The sequence below is a fragment of the Fringilla coelebs genome (genome assembly GCF_963513975.1).
Source record: "Fringilla coelebs genome assembly, chromosome: 3".
Taxonomy (NCBI): Eukaryota; Metazoa; Chordata; class Aves; order Passeriformes; family Fringillidae; genus Fringilla; species Fringilla coelebs.
Window position 1 is genome coordinate 6,877,485 of NC_140030.1, and position 16,667 is coordinate 6,894,151.

The 16,667-nt window shown below is 39.5% G+C and overlaps 1 protein-coding gene across 4 annotated transcripts in view; it reads left to right on the forward strand.

Annotated features, from left to right (window-relative positions):
• Window positions 1–16,667, forward strand: part of CD2AP (CD2 associated protein) — a 76,792-nt gene that overhangs the window by 36,607 nt on the left and 23,518 nt on the right. For all 4 annotated transcript variants that reach the window (XR_014615985.1, XM_084201544.1, XM_084201543.1 and 1 more), the window contains 5 exons: window positions 791–944; window positions 4,493–4,593; window positions 8,599–8,719; window positions 11,029–11,213; window positions 14,562–14,670. Coding sequence is in view for 3 of the 4 variants with exons in the window: in XM_084201544.1 (XP_084057670.1) it covers window positions 791–944; window positions 4,493–4,593; window positions 8,599–8,719; window positions 11,029–11,213; window positions 14,562–14,670 (670 nt within the window). In the remaining variant the exon portion in view is untranslated. The remainder of the gene's footprint in view (window positions 1–790; window positions 945–4,492; window positions 4,594–8,598; window positions 8,720–11,028; window positions 11,214–14,561; window positions 14,671–16,667) is intronic.

A 16,667-nucleotide genomic window follows, 5' to 3' on the forward strand; every position in this document is an offset into this window, starting at 1 on the left:
TTCTTGTGCACAGTGATGATTTCCTTCTTTCAGAATATCTGTTCTCTAGTGGAATCCCATTAAATGAGCTGGTGCAGTAGAATGACTGTTGCTGCTTGGCCTTTTTGTCAAGAACTGGTGCTTTCATGTTTATGGGCTTCTCAGTCTTGTTTGGCGCAATAAATTTCAATGCTAGCATTCTAATTTAAAAAATTAGGAGAGCAGGGGACGCTAACCAGAAAAATGGTATCTGTTATTTTCCTCTTAGATCTTCCCCCTCACTTGCTCCCACTCAGTTTCTTGGAGCTCACTTTCTTTTCTGCTCACATCTTTCAGCAGTGCAATTTCATCTCTTGTCTGGAAACACCTTGGAGGTTTCTGGGGCAGAGATGATCACCTGATACAGCTTTATGTATGAAAATATTTTAGTACCCTACCCTGTGGTCTGTCATCCAAGTAATATTTATATTCTTAAAAATGTTTTCAAATACGAGCTGTTACATAAAAGTTGTAATATGAGACTTTTGGGTTCAAAGCTCCTTTTCTGAAATTTAGAGTAGATGGCTGAAAAGCTGCCCCTCCTTCTCAGCACATTACCTGTTTACTAACATAATTGTATGGAGAGGTCAAATTTATTACAGTCTGGGGTATGTTTACTTGTAAGATGATGGCCATGATTTTTGAGTATAATATGTCATTATACCCCAAAGGGTAAGTACCTGAAATATGTTAGTCTGTGGTACACCTGTTTAAAACCAGACCTCTTGGGTGATTTAAGTGGCCTCTGAGTCTTTTACATCTCTTGTTTCAGGAAGTTAAGAAGGATGTAGAGCCCAAGGATGATGCTGTGCCACTCAGAAGGGAGAAATCTGGCAATGTAGCCAGCCTTGTGCAGCGAATGAGCAGCTATGGGCTTCCAGCAGGAGGATTTCAGCCTCATCCCCCATCCAAAGGCTTCAAGAAAAGTATGTGGTCTTTCCAATTCCTTCAATTGTGTATGCTGCTGACGTGCATTTTAAAAATAAGCATGAATTATTTAATGCATGACTTAGTTTTAAGGTTATGTGGAAAACTAGAAACACAGTAGGAAAAACTGATTCAAAGGCAAATTTTGCTCCTGTATGTATGGGCAGAAAGCTTAAATGTAGCTTTTAACACCAGGAATAGGGATAGATTTTCCTGTGAACAGGATTTAGACTCCTTCCGGATCTCAGAGAGCTCTGTAACTTCATGTGAGCTCTGTTTGTATTGTCAGGTACCTGAATGGAGAGCTGCAGACCTGTTCATGACAATAAAAGATTTTCCTGTGGTCATTTTAAGAGAAAAATTGAAACATGAAAACAACAAGTTTTGCTACAAATTCAAGGCTTTGACAAGGAAGTGCTGTATATTTCAGATTCTTCCTGATAGGCTCAGTTCTGGTGTGAAATAAGGTGCAGTTTGTAGTGTTAACAAAAAATAGTTGTTTTCCTTTTGTTCTAACAAAGAGAATGGCAGGAGTTGTAGCACTGGTGCTTCTGTATCTGTGATTTCTTTGTTATAATGCCAGTTTGTATATCAAGGTGACTAAAGCCTAGAGAAGAAAGCTTACCATTCCCTGCATCCAGCAAATGGGCTTGGGATTTGTATTTGGTCATACCAATCTCTTGTAAGATATTCCTTTAAATTACTGTGGCTTCCTCTGTCTTAAAAGGTTTTGAAGACATTTATGATTTAAGCTCGCTTTTTAAAAAAAGTTCAGAGCTTACTGGTTCTGGCATGTTTATGCTTTGAGGTTTTGCTTATATTCCACTAGTTGTTGTTTAAAACCCTGCAACAGGACCACCACCACCTTTACAAATTCTTTGAGACTTTGTTCCAGGAAACTAAGCATTTAAAATCAGTTTTTAGTGACTCTGATCTGTGTTTGCATGTTGGCAAAAGCATGTAGGTGCCTGTTGAGTGTTTACACAGCAGACTTTGGAAAAATCCAACCTGAAAGATTAATGCTGGTCCTAGGTAAATACAGCCAGGCTCTGAAAGGGAAACCATGTGATCTTATGGGTCCTTCCACCTGGAGGTACTGCAGGATTCTGTGAATGTGATCTGATACCAGTTCAGCTGTCAGCTATTGTTCTGGTCACCCTAACCGTGGAATGTTCCCATGTTTTCCATGTCACATCCTCATACTGGTGGCTGTGGCCAGGGTAGAAGGTACAGCTTGGTCTCTTTGCAGGGCTCTGGCTACTCTCATCCTCCTGGAGAAAATGGTGTTCAAGCATTTCCCGTTAGGCACACAGCTGTTTACCTGCTGCAGTGACAGTCTCTGCATTTCCATTTCACTTGCTGTTCCCTTTTTCCTGGAAGTCTGTTTGAACAGCTCCTGCAGATCCTGTTTGCTATGTGCCTGGGCAATCACTTGCTTTCTAGAGCTAAGTTGTCTTTGTGTTTCTGGTTTTTCCCTTGCTGAAATGAGGTTTACAATGTTAAAAACAGAGTTAAGTTTCTTTCATGCAGCTCTCCCTGAATTCAGGTATTTTTGTGTCAGGTGGGTGGTAAGCTGTCCTATCAGGTAGATGTCTGCCTGTGTTTAGCAGAAAGAAAATACAGAAGGTGTGCTAAGTAATTGCAACAAAGAGCTAAATTTGGGTTACCCTATACAAAACAAACAAAACCTGAAGCCAGACAAGTTGTTTTGGAAAGGGACAGAATTGCCTGCAGGCTGCCAGCACAGCAGTCCTGCAGCAGCACGTGAAGCTGGAGTTCTGTTCTCTGAGAGGACAGATTCCCTTCCTAAGTTATTCTAGGGATTTTCAAATGTGGGAGACAGTACTTCCTAAATTGTGTCGCTGGAAACAGAGGAAAGGGAGGTTTCTGGGTGTGAAATGCATCCATGGGTTCCTGCCCCACTCCCATTTAGATATAATTACCTATGAAACTGAACACTGAGATCAGATTTATGCCAAATGGCAGTGACTTTTAAATTTGCCTTTTTTTGGTGTCAGTTAATCTCCTACCAAACAGAAGCCTTGAAAGCACTGCAGGAGGCAGTAAAGGCTATTGAACCATTTATTGCAATTACTCTGAACTGAGCAATCCCTCTGGGCTTGTGCATGAGTTCCAGTGGAGGTAAAAGCAGGGTATATTATGTGGGCAATTATTGTGGGCAGGGTATATTATGTGGGCAATGTTACTAGAAATAACCCATAAAGCTTCATATTTCTGGTTTATTTGTTTCTTGCATAGATCATATACCAGCATGTAGAAAATTCTTGATTTGGTGAGCCCTCTCTCAGAAATTTCAGATGCTGATTATTACTCTGGTGCCTGGCCTATTTTGTACCGAGAATGCTGGGTGTGGTTTTCTAAATGCCTTGCTCTGGACTTTGATCCTTGTCTTTTTACAGCACTGTTCAATCTTGGAGGCAGTATCTGTGTTTTGAAATGTTTTTACACAGCTAATCTTAATTGCTGAAGCTTGAGTGTGGAAGGAGAACAAAGTATAAGAGAGAGAGCATGGAAATCAGGAAGCTCCTGTAAGCTTAGGCTTTACCACTTCAAGCTTTTGATTGATATTTTCATTTAAACTGTGGAAGATTGTTTTTGAGGAGGATAGGGAGCATGCATGGGTCATAGCTCAAGATGATAATTGTCTTTAAAAGCATGCTGGCTGCTCTGTTGTGGAAAAGGTCTGAAGGCATGGCCTTGTGTTTGAAGGAGGAGTGCATAAACTGTCTGGGTTCAGCAGCAGCAGCAGCGCTCCAGGATATCTGCAGAGTAATTAGGCAGTGTGGGTTCACACCACTGTGGCTGCAGGGCTTGAGTACTCAGAAGCCATTTCAATGCTCTCCCCTCTCAGGATGTCATTTTGCCTTTTTAATGTCTGCAGTGCTTTAATGATATGGGGCAAACAGCTAAAAACTGCACTTGATTTTAATCTTACCTTTGTCGAAGACTGCTAATTGACAGTTTGAATTACTAGATGCCATACTGTCACTGAGAAAAGGTAGGGTTTATTTTTTAATTCACAGATAAAAATGAGTTCAGATTTTGAAATATGAGCCCAGCAAATGTTGGCATTACCTCAGAGCTGTGGTTAGCAAGGTCCTTGTTAGAGGCCAGAAGGTCTGTAAGCTCTCCAGTGTGGTGCATAACAAAAGTTGTTCCTGCTATCAGGATTACTTAAGGACTGGAGGCTCAAACTTGCACATTTTCTTCCAAGTAGATACTAATTGGCAGTGATTGCCATTCCTGCAAATTTTGGTTGGGAAATAGCTTGAGAAATCACTGTAGTGGGGATTTACCTGACTTGCTTGTGTCAACATGCTTTTTATAGCAAATTGGTAATTGGTATTGTGTTCATTTGTCAGAGCTATGGCTACCTAGCCTAGAGGGTGACCCAAGCAAACCACAAAATCAGGATCAAAAGCTACACAGCTTTTTGGAATGGTTTCTGAGTCTTCAGGGGCAGAGTGTAGGAAGGATGAGTTCTCCTTTATGAGTGTTCTTATTTCTGATGTTTTCCTTGGATCAGGGTCCAAGAAGCGGCAGTGCAAAGTGCTCTTCGACTACATCCCGCAGAATGAGGATGAGCTGGAGCTGAAGCTGGGGGATGTGATTGACATCATTGATGAGGTAAGCTGTTCCACAGAGGTGGCCATTCATGTGCTGAGAGCCAAACCACTATTTTGGCTGATTATTTGTATTACAAGCATGTCAGGAAAGGAGCATGGGAAGTAGTGTTTTTGTAGCTAAAGTTAATAATTCTGGAGTTTTTTCTTTCAGGATCTAATACTAAAACTATGAATGCTGGATGTTCAGAAGAAATATTTTATCCCAGTAATAAATTGCAATCTGTTACACAGATTCATTTTTTTAAAGGGTTTTGCAGTTCTTTGGCCCTGTGTTTATGATCCTTGGTTTTAGGGTGCTTGTGGTAACACTGTTGGATCAGTTTCTTTAGGCAGACATACTCCAAATTGGTATAGATGAAAAATGTTATTTGACTTGATTTGCCAGTTTGTAAACTCATTGAACTGGAGTGATGGTTTCTTATCTTTTCTTACCCATTTGCTTCTTTGGTGTCTCTTTCATTCAATAGCAGTGGTGGGAAGTATGTGTCAGAGGAGCGTCTCTTCCAAATGTGAAATCTGTCAGGGAAGCTGTGGAAAAGATCAGAGTGATTGTGGAAGGAAGCTTTTTAGAACTTAGTGGAAAACTTCTGCACAGCAGGCTCTGACCTTCCCTGGTGCCATCTCTTCCTCCCTGAGGCTCTGTGGAGGGAGAGTGAAGCTTTCTTTCTAGCCATGTGTTGGTGGTGGTGCTTTTTAAGTAGTTTTATGAGACTGAGTTTTTCATATGCATGACACTCTTTGGAAGAGAGTGCTAACCAGGAGAGTTGCCAGGAAGAAGACTTCCATTTTCCTAGCAAGGAAAATCTATGTCCTTAGATGCATTTGCACTAATATTTCCAGAATTTAACATCTGAGAATAAACAGAGCAAGTGACTTGCAAAACCTGCTCACTAAACTCACTGTTTCATAAATACCTTTGTGTGTGGGTGTTTTTAGAGGAGTGTTCCTGGGTAACCTCAGCAGTTTAATTTGTGGATGGTGTCTGCACTGGCAGTTGTGACTGGATGGTCCAGTGTAAGCATTCATGAGAGAGCATGTTGTGGAAACAACTCTCTGGCTTGCACGTGTTGGGATCTGGAATTCTTTTCAGAGGGGTGTGTGGTGTCATGTACCAGAGATGGCCAAGTAGCCAAACAGAATTAAAAAATCAGAGCATTTCCTCATCTGGTTTCTTAAGTGTGGATTATATTTTATTATTTTGATCTTTTTTTTTTGTTAGTTGCCATGCTTATTACTTTTTAAATGATTTGAAAATATGTTTTTGTAGTACCCAGTCTTTGCTACTTCTTTGACAAATTTTTAGGGAAATGCTACCTGATAGAAAAATAGCGCAGCTTACTATGGTCACAGAGCTGTTTGCACACTGTTTTCATGGTGATGTAGAAGAGACCTGACAGGTGTAGACTACGTCTGTCTGCTTCATGAGACTGTACTGATGGGACCAGAAATGTAAGGAATGGCAGAAAATACTGTCCATGGGTTGCGCAATATGCTGGGATAACTTGTCTTAGGTAATTTTCCTCACTACTGTAAGATAGTTTGCTTCTTTATGTTTATATGTAAAAGGTGTTGTTTCTGTACATGCAGATGACTTGTAATTGTTACTTCAAGGAAAAATTGTTTGGTCACCTCTTTCTGTGGGGAAAATAAGGTAAAATCATCTCTGAGGGGGATTGGCTCTATCAGTTACTTGAGAATAATTCAATATTTAGCCTTTGAGTGCTTTTTGTAAATTGAGTTGATATAAATGACACCACTGATCATGAAATCAAAGGTGAAGGCAAATGGGTTCAGAAATGAAACAACTCATATTGAAGAGAGCAGAACTAACTTTTCAGGAAAAAAATTGTGCTGTGTGCTGGCTGAATCCACAGGGCTTTTGTTTATCAAACGTCATGTGGGTTTTACACATCAAGAACACGCACAGAGTGCACGTGGTGACTGTATCATTGCTCTAAAACCTTTGTTTCTCCTCCATAGCTTCCCTTCTTTCCTGTCAGAAGCAGCACTAAATAGCAGATTTATTTTTGTAGTATTATAGTTTTAGTATTTGCATGCTGTTTTTTCATGGAAAATAAAATGTCGTATAACATCATTAGGGAAGTTTTTAGGGAAAAAAAAATAAAAACACTACAGATTGGTAAAGCTGCTTATTTCAGCCTTCTTCCCTATTTTTTCTTTGCAAGTCTGAGTTTTTCATACAAATAAGTCAATGGGATTCACACTGAAAAAAAAACTTCTGGTGTGTGTACCAGAGCTGTGCCTCCCTCTTGTGGAAATTGGATCATATGATAATATTTTGGAATGGAAGAGAAGAATTATTAAATTGTCATCTGTGTTGCTGCTGCTAACTGATGTGCAGATGTTCTCCACCAAAGCATGGAAATATTCTTTAGCCTGTGTCATAATGTTGATGAAAGAAACCTTTTCTGGCAATGCAGTTTGTGTGTAGTCAGGGGTTTATATAAAGGCAGTATGATGAGGAGGCTGAGTGAGTGTGCCCAAGTAATTTTGGGTTTGTTCCTAAGTGCCTCTGAGTTGGCATCACTTCACTTTGCTGTAAAGTGCTTTGCTGACCACATCTCTTGGCAGAAGAATAAATGGATGCTCAAGTCACTTTCTGTATTGTAATCATTAAAAGTCCCTTTCTCATGGCTCCTGAGTGAGTGGTGTGGGTGAGTCAAGGCATTTGTATTTTAGTTTTCTGTTATGTGTTCCATCAAACCTGAGGTGCCAGAGCCTGGGCAGCACTTGCCAGAAATCTGTGCTTAAAATTTGTTTCAGAGGCCCAGTCTCTGAGTTTGAACCATCCACAACAAAGCTGTATTTTCACACCAGGATGCCTTTAAAAACAACAGTGCTCTTTTCATTGCCTGTGTCTGCAGCTGCCAGGTTCTCCTTGGGCTCTGCTTGCCTGGAGGTGGACTGGCATTTAAAAACTGTGCATATGTGTCAGGCATAGTGACCTAAAAAGCCAGGCTATAAAAAGACAATGCAAACAGCTGCTGCTTGGTTTGCTTTTTCCTTTTCCTCTTGCTTTCCTTTCTTAAAAACAGCTTTCCAGCCCCAAAACAGGACAACCTAAATAAAAGATTCTGAAAATTTATCTTAATTATAGTTTTTAACTAGTACTCATTAGGTAAATAAACGGAATTTATTTAAGACATTTTGAAAACTGCTCATAAATTCAGAGGGCACAATTCTTAGTCCTTTGGCATAATTTTACCCCATCACCTCTTCCTGCCCTGCTTTTACTTGTTCTGCTTTAGACCATGTGGGGTATTCCTGATTAACTTTCCAATATATTGCTAGCCTTAGGACTGCTGTGTGCCACTACAAAATTCTCGTGGACTTGGTGAGGTTGATCAGCTCTGATGGGCAGATCCCTGCCCTTGTGGTGCATGAAGGGCCAGGCTGTGCTGTCCAACCTCCTGCTAGATGGAATGGATAGCTTAATTTTCTATTTCTCTGATGTCCTTAAGGACTTTTCTCTGTTCTCCACCACATCACCTGTAGAAATTTAATCTTTGAAACTCATCTTTTGATCAAAATTGTGTGAAGTTCCCCTGTGGATATGAGGAGCAGGACTAGTGGAAACTGGACAAGACAGAGGAAAAGAGAGATGGACAGCAAGAACACAAAAATTTCCATGGATGCACAGACTCAAAGTTTCATCTGTATTTCGTGAACGTTTTAATGCTTCTTTGTTGTGTTAAATGTGCAGTGCCTCTTATTCTGTCTTGAGAAAGTTGATGAACATTTTGCTGCTTTTTGGGATTAACTGGAATGGGGCTAATCTCCTGTTAGGATCATTGCTGTACTGATACAAGTAACATTAAATTATTTTCTTCCTCTTTTTGTCTAATGCTTCTACATGTTTGGTAGGTTTTTTCCTAAAAAAATCATGATAATTTGAACTTTCCCCAAAGTTGTTTGTAGAGTTTGTATGGAATTGATAGGAATTTCCTTTTACTCCATTGGTAATGTGTAAAGTATTTCTGTACAGGTAGAAGAAGGATGGTGGAGTGGAATACTAAATGGCAAGGCAGGGATGTTTCCTTCAAACTTTGTGAAAGAATTGGAATCAACGGATGACGGAGAGACACAGGATGCTCTGGATGACACAGGTAGTGTTCTGTTTGTTGCAAAATCTTAGCAAAGTAATTCTTGATTTCTGGTATAAACGTTAAAGTATTTTGGTTAAAGTTCAACAAAGTTGTAAAGAATTCAGTCTTCCTAAGAATGGTGTTCCAATTTCTTTCCAGAAAGTGTTAATGCTGAGTGTGAGGATACCTGTCTGCTCCCACCTTCACTCATAATAAAATTGCAGTCAAAGTCTTAATCTTGCAAATGTGTGTTATACACTTTATCACTAGAAATTTTGTCATATTCAAAGTTGCTATTTTTAGACTTGGATATAAAATTTTTTTGTTTAGTAGCTTTTTTCAGTCTTTTTCTCACAGACATGAGCTCTCTAAAACAGAAAATTCAAATGTTTAACCAAGTAATTTGATAATCAAAACAGTGTGGAGAGTCTCAAAATAAGTCCAGGGAAGGAGATCCCTGTTCTTAGGCTTTAGATTATGTTTTAATCTAACAATAAGATGTTTTTAAGGCAGGATTTACATCGGGCTGTCCTTTTCTGGCCATGACTGTATAGCTGGGGCAGAAGCAGATGCTCTGTGGTTGAACAGTAGCTGGGTGGTGCCAGGCAGGTCTGTGCTTCACAGGCAATTACTCTGTTCTCTTGAAAATGCACTTTAGAAACATTTCAGTCTGTGAAGATCAGTTTAAAGGGGACTTGTGATATGGTATTGCTGAACATCATAGCAGGAGTCAATTGATTTCTAAAAGACAGTGGTCTAACATTTGAGAAAAACAGGTTGGGTTTTTTTACCTTGTGATAATGTGCACCCTCATTTTCATGGTGTCCAGTACTTATTGCTTCAAACAAGGTCTTGCTCAGACATAGCGAAGAGCCTGGCTTGGAATTTGTTTTGGAAATTGTGGAAATCACAGTAGCATAAAATAAGAGTTTGACTTGAGCAGTGCCAAATAGCTCAGTGGCTGTTTCCTTGGAGGTCAAGTTCCCTGAGTTTATTGGGGTATGGTGCAGTGAATTTACAGATAGGTATGTGTTGATCTTAATTCCTGAATTCTGAGGTCAGTGACACTGCACAGTAATTTGAAGTAATTGTATTTTCTGTCAGTACCTAACAAGTTGGTGTGTTCAGCTCCCCATCCCCCAGGGGTTGTATTTAGTGCTCAGTACTTTCACAGTCAGGGTAGGGAGTACCTTTTGGTTCCTTCCTCACTCTTGGGAAGCAGTAACTTCCTCTTTCATTCACCTGTGGTCATTGAAAGTTACAGCCTGGACTTTGCTCACCCAAGGGATGTTTAGCCATCCTATGAGATGTGATGGGGATATAACTAAATAAAGAGCATCTGGGTGGAGAAAAGGTGAGCAGCTGAAGTCAAGAGCAACTTAGCTTCACGGTATCATCAAAATATCTTAAATTTATGATAGAAGGAAGAGACTTTAACCTTTTTTGCAGTTCATAGGCTTGCATGTGCTGAAAAGAACTTGACCCAAAGGCTAAAAGATGTGGTGGTCATTTTGACTTTGGTTTAGGAAAGCTGTCTGTTTTCACATGACTGTCTCCTGGAATTCTACATGCAAAAATTGCTTGCCTGTGTATACTAATTTGTGGGCTTTAACAGATCTAACCATAATTTCAAAACTTCCAAAAAGAAAGTTGTAAAGCTCTTAGCCCCAAAATTAGGTTATTCTCTGAAATACATTTCTGGAGGTGGATAAATGCTTTCCCTTAAAACGGAAAGATTTAAAAAATTGCAAATAGTTGAATTATCCAGCAGTGATTAATTTCCAACAGCTGTATCTGATTTGAACGCTTGGAACATTTTGAGCAGTAGGAAAATGTCACTGTGGTTCCTTGAGAGGCATCACTCTGCCGCTGAAATACACTCTGTTTTCATGTGACAGTTGAAACTTGTTTGGATTCATTATGGACCTTTACTGATTATTGCTTTCTGTGGCTGTAGCTGTTCAAATGAGAAGCTTTTAAATGTTGGACTAAAATGCCATTTTCAGAGAGTGCATAAGCAGCGTTTCATAAAACTAATGGAAACACTGATGTTAACAGGAGCCCGAGTGCTAATTGAAATAGCAAAAATTAGTGAGATGTTGACTTAGTTGCCAGAATAATCAGGGCAAAACTGGTGTGATTTTAGTTGATCTTACATTAAATATAAAATGAGAACAAATGTGAGGTGTTACAGCTACAGTGGTGTTCCTTGAAAAGCTCTTTATCAGGAGCAGTGCACAAAGCTGTGCTGCTTCCACTTTTTTTCCCAGAAGAGCACATAAATAATTTCAGCTTTTAAAATAGCTTTTACTTTCTTATTTTATTTTCAGAGCCTGTTTTCAATAGTCCTACCTCACCTGTGACCTCTCCAGGAAATGGGAGTGAACCTGCTTTGGGACCAGCACAGCCAAAGAAAATCCGAGGTGTTGGATTTGGAGATATCTTTAAGGAAGGCTCAGTGAAACTTAAAACAAGATTATCCAGTAATGAATCAGAAGATAAAAAACAAGATAAGGTTTGTTGTGGTACATATTGTTCTTTTGAGATTTCCTGTAAAAATAATTTGGGAGATCTAGAATCTGACAATTACCCTCTCATCGGGCTCTTGCCTATAAAACAAAACAAATCCCCTTGAATATGTTTCACAGTAATTTGTATTTGACATTGATTCCAAAAGGTCTATTCAAATGTCTTGGTATTTAAACCATTAGAGACTGAAAACCAAGCTGATATATAAATTCTCTTTTCAGAGCCATGTGGTGAAAGACACAGTGGCATCTCAATCACATCTGCATCTCTGGTTCACCTTGTAACAAACTTTATGTATAGTCTGGGAAAAGATTAAGTCTACCAATATAAGTTAAACTTGTCTTCTAAAACAAGGAATATTTTGGCATTTCTTTGTGTTTTGGCTTATTGGGGGGTTTTTCTCAAGTTTTGGCGGATGTTGAGATTGCTGTTCTGGGTGTCAACTGCCATTACCTTCAGTGAGTGCTGCCAAGCTTCATAAATTACTAGTTGTGTAAGCCTGTAAGCCTGAGAAATGCAGTTCTAGGATTTTGGATTTTCTGTTCCCCATTTTTTTATGGCTGAGTGGGAAAGGAGCCCTTTTATTCTTTGTTTGAATTTTATTTTGATCTGAACCCCTTGGAAGCACAGCAACAATACTCAGTCCTTGAACTTGAGTTTATTATTCCAGGAGTTTATATATGGATTTTCAGCTTTTGGTGAATTAAAGGCAGCTGAGATAGTCCAGAGTTTCAGTTTTGACTCAGGCGATCAAGAAAGCTTTTAAAGCCTTTGTCTATTTCAGATTTTGTTTGTGGGTCATTAATGGTCATTAATGCTGTTCTGGTGAGTGATTTGGTTTTTCTCTGCCATGGTAATAATTGTAATGATGTAGGGCAAAAAGTCAGGTGAGTCCCTGGGAGGAGGGAGGACCAGAGACTTCCTTGAATGTGTTTTCCCTCAATAGCAATGCTTAGAGCAATGGCATGGTGTGTGTAGTATTTGTTTCTGGTCTGATCAGAGCATCAGATGATTTGGAAAAGTTGCAAGTGTGTTGCCTTCTGTTTAAAGCTTGGGGAATGTTGCTTCCTAAAGAAAGTGTTGTTTAGAAGAGAAGGTCTGTGGCAGACCTTACTGCAAGCTTTCAATATATAGATGGAGAGAGACTTTTTACTTGGGTCTGTAATGAGAGGACAAGGGACAATGGCTTAAACTAAAAGAGGGGAGACTTAGGAAGAAAAGCAGGGAGATGACAAAGATGGTCTTCATGGTGAGAGAGGTGGACAGGTTGTCCACATGAGTTATGGTTACTGCATCTTTGTAATGGTTCAAGGCCAGACTGGATGGGGCTTTGAGCAGCCTGGTTCTGTGGGAGGTGTCCGTGCTCATGGCAGGGAGTTGGACTTGGGTGGTCACTGAAGGTCCCTTCCAGCCCAGACTTTTCCATGGTTCTGTGAAGTCACATGGATTCTCATCATTCCTCCCCTTTGCCCCTTGATGTGGCAGTCTGTGATCACTACTGTGATGTTCATGTGGATGCTGTTAGAGCAGGTTTTCAGGACCTAGCTTCAGTTTGCTTTCTTGTCATGAGATTGGTCATTCAAAAGGGTGCTTCCCTACTGTCTACCTTATCACTTGGGAATATAAAGAGCCTTTCCAAACTCGTGCAATTAATAGGAAGTCTGCTCAGACCTTTTGAATTGTTCTATTTGACTGTGTATAGCAATGAAGTATGCTGGTACTGTGCAGTTTTGGTTTGCCTGTCTGGAAAGGTCTGGTAGATCCTTTCTCATCAAGAGAGGAAATGAAGTGAGAAAATAGTTTTGCATAGCTTAACGTCAGAGAAATAAACAATTTAGTTTAGCACTTAATATTCCACTTATACTTGTTGCCAAAGTCATCCCAAAGGTGGACAGACTTACAGAACAGCATGGAGAGCCCAAGGAAGATAATTCTTATGAAGCTCTTGTAAAAATAGATGGCTTCCTTGGATTTGTGCTTAACTTGCTTTGGGGTTAGCTGATGAAATTCTTGGAGAGCACTGTCAGTCTTTTAAGACAGTAAGAAAAAAAAAAGAAGGCAGTGTAGAGAAGAGAGGTCTCTTTTCCCTTGGAAAGTTCAGGCTGTTCAGCACAGGAAGGCTGAGCGCTGATGGATCTGAATGGCCCAAGAGTGGATATGCTGCTGCAGGAGATCCTTCCAGCTCTCCCAGCATCCCACATGGGCTCAGGCTATTTATACCCTGTCTGCCTAAACTTCCTCTCTTATTCCTAATTGCATCTTATGTTGGAAGGGGGAAATGGAGAGGACTATTTCCATGTTGGAGGTGTTTAATCTCAGAGGAAGGTTATTTTAGTGCTTCCTTCATATACCATTCTGGAGAGAGTTAAATTGCATAGGTACTGCAGGAACATCCCAGGTGACCTTGGCTTCCTCTGTGGTATGTCAGAGGCACCAAGCACCAGCCTACAGGCATTGTCTGGCTCTAAGGAGAGTAAATGCAGTTTCTCTGGCAGTAGAAGATCTGCAAAGTTGAACTGTAGATGAAAATGAACAGAGTAGCTAAAGGCAGTGGGATTTTTCATATCAGTAATGCAGTTAGGGCTGCTCAGGTGAGTACTGACTGTAAGATCATATTCTGTGTTTGTAGCTCTGGGTGTGAAGAAGTGGCTGCAGCTGAAGCTGTCGGAATTTGCCTGGCAGCTCAGTAAGTTTCTGAGGGGAAAAATGAAATATTCTGTAATTTATTTTAGTTAGATGTTAACTCTGAAACTTGTGTCAACGCCTCTTTGTTTTTTCATTTAGGAGAAATCTCTAGTGACACTTGAACTGTTCTGTACAAATTGCTGAGAGTGAAAGGAAGCTGGGATGGGGTTTTCATGTTCTCGTTCATTTGTCTGAGTAGTTAAAAACTGCTTGTCTGAGGTGCTGTATGGCTGCTGAGTATCCCTGCCTTATTCCAGTGCAGAGTAAGCATGGCCAGAGAGTTACTGTGAGCAAAGCTGTTAAATAACTGCTTCTGTTACGTGCTGGAGGAGGCAATATTCAGGCTAATGGGAGAGTAACACCTGGAACTGCTGAAATAAAATTGCTTAAGTATATTTGGCCATATCCTGAGATCAGCTTTCAGTTTGAAAGCTGTGCTCTGTCTTTGACCAGTGGACAAACTCTAATTGCAGTGTCTGTAATAAAGTAAATACAGTAAGCTAAGTACTTAGTGGGAAAACTCATTAAATCTCTTGGAGATGGTAATTTTCATCATCTCAGCTAATGAAAAATTCAGTATCTTCTGTAGCCTAATAACAAACAAAACTTAAAAGAATTTTTGTTAACAAAGTTCTTTTCCCTTTTACAGCCATTACCTAACCATCCCCCTGGAACAAAGTTAATTCATTTTCCCAGTACAACAAAAACTGAAAACACACCTGAAGTAATAAAACCAGAAGCTGAAAGTAAACCAAAAGGTAAGGCTGATGGATATTTACTTCTGTTAGTAGTAGTAGAAAGGTAGTCTTTTCTTATGAACTATTTGGTTGTCAGTTTGTTTTTTTGGTGGTAAAATCTAAACCGTCTGCGTGTACTGGAGTTTTGTGTAATGTTCTGAACTTTGAGGAGTTATGCAAGTGCAAAAAAGTCGAAATGAATTTGTGCTTTCATTTCTTTAGAAAGAGAATCAAAAACATTTGTAGTGTTGTCTCCCAGAACAAAATAAGGCTGGGATAGGAACTTTTATTACAACAGTCATTTTGCATTAATTTTCTGTTGATATGTTGTTTACTTTCTGCCTGGTTTGATTCTGATGGGATGCTGGAGACCTATTTCCATGGAACAGTCTCCCAGCACAATTTCTGTCCCCAGGTTACACAAGTTCCTTTGTAGGCTCAGGATTTTCTGTGGAGGTGGCAGCATGCATCTGAAAGTTGGTGCTTAGGTTGTATTGAGGTCTCTTCCCTTCATAATCCAGTTCCATTGCAGTTCTGTTTATGCTGTTTTTTTATTTTTCTTTTTTATCTCTAAGAATTTATGACTTCATTTAGCTGCCAAATTGCACTGTTTTATCAAGAGAGATATTTTTAAGTCAACCCAAAACATCTTGTGGGACTGCCAATCCCTATGAAAAATTAACTTTGATTATGTGATGTGCAGACTGCTCATTTCCCTGGTTCCAGAGCAGACATTTTGTCAACTTCTGTATTGTAATTTTAAGTATATTTTTGTTTTATGTGGAAGTACCTTATTTTGGTGTGTTCTTTTCTATGGAATGCATAATTTGTAGAAATAAGAAAACTGAGGCATCTTGCTTTTAAACCATTCCGGTGCTATTGCTCTAAGAACCAGCAAGACAATGCGCAGCCCTGAGCATTGTGAAATTTGACTTGTCTAAAAATAGGCATAAAAATTAACTCAACTCTGCCTAGGAAAAAAATTTCTAAATTCAGTGCTGAACACCCAAAACATTCAGTATTTAGCTCTTGTAATAGTTTCAGGTGCATCTCATGCTAGAAGCATGGAAGTTGGTTTAATCCTGTAGCCATGCTGAGTGCCTTTCCCAGAGAAGCAAATATATCAGAGAGGAACTTAAATGTGGCAGTAATAGAAGCTGTAGGAGAACATCAGTAGTTGATACCTATAGACAGCAGATAAGAACATCTTAAACCTTAGGAAGACAACTTGTTTTTCTTTCTTACTGTTTTATTTAAATATAGACCATAGGGTAGTCGATGTGTCTCATCCTCAGTTTTGAGAGACCAGGTTTTAAAATAATCTGTGTTCATCTCTTAGCAGATAAACACAGATCTCTGGAATGATTAGGCTAGGTTGGCTTATTTTTCAGTGAGGCTCTTCTGGTTTTGGAAGTTTGTTTTGGCCTCCGGTGCAAGTATATAAAAATATTTTCTTTAAAAAGTAAAATAATCACAATTTGACCCCTCTTTCCCCCAATTATGTTAGGATACAATATCTATATAATATTATCTCTTTAAGCTTGGCATGCTTTGGCATTTTAGCATAGTGGTTATTACTCATTTTTATTTGTGAATACAATTTGTGGATTTTTAAACTAAAGATGTGGATCATGATTAAACAAAACACAACAACAGCAAAAAAGGTCTGACTGCAACTGATTTCTTCTCTTGCCACCCAGCAAAAGCTGTCATTAAGAATTGCAGATGATTCTGTGACTTGATGATGTGCTGCTCTAACTGGAGGGTGAAGCAGCTGCTCATTGTGCTGTCAGTGCCAAACACCTGATTGGTTATGGCAGCACCTAAAGAATCCTTTTTGTTTGCTTCCTCTTTCTTAGTGTGTCAGATACAGAAATACAACTTTTATAGCTGCTAAATTGTTTAAGATGTGCTGGGTTAAAAAGTCTATGTTTATGTATTTTGGCTTTTCTCATGGTTGCTTTTGTGCCAGTGTGGGAAAGGAAAACAAATCCTCTTGCCTTTTAAATTGTTACCAC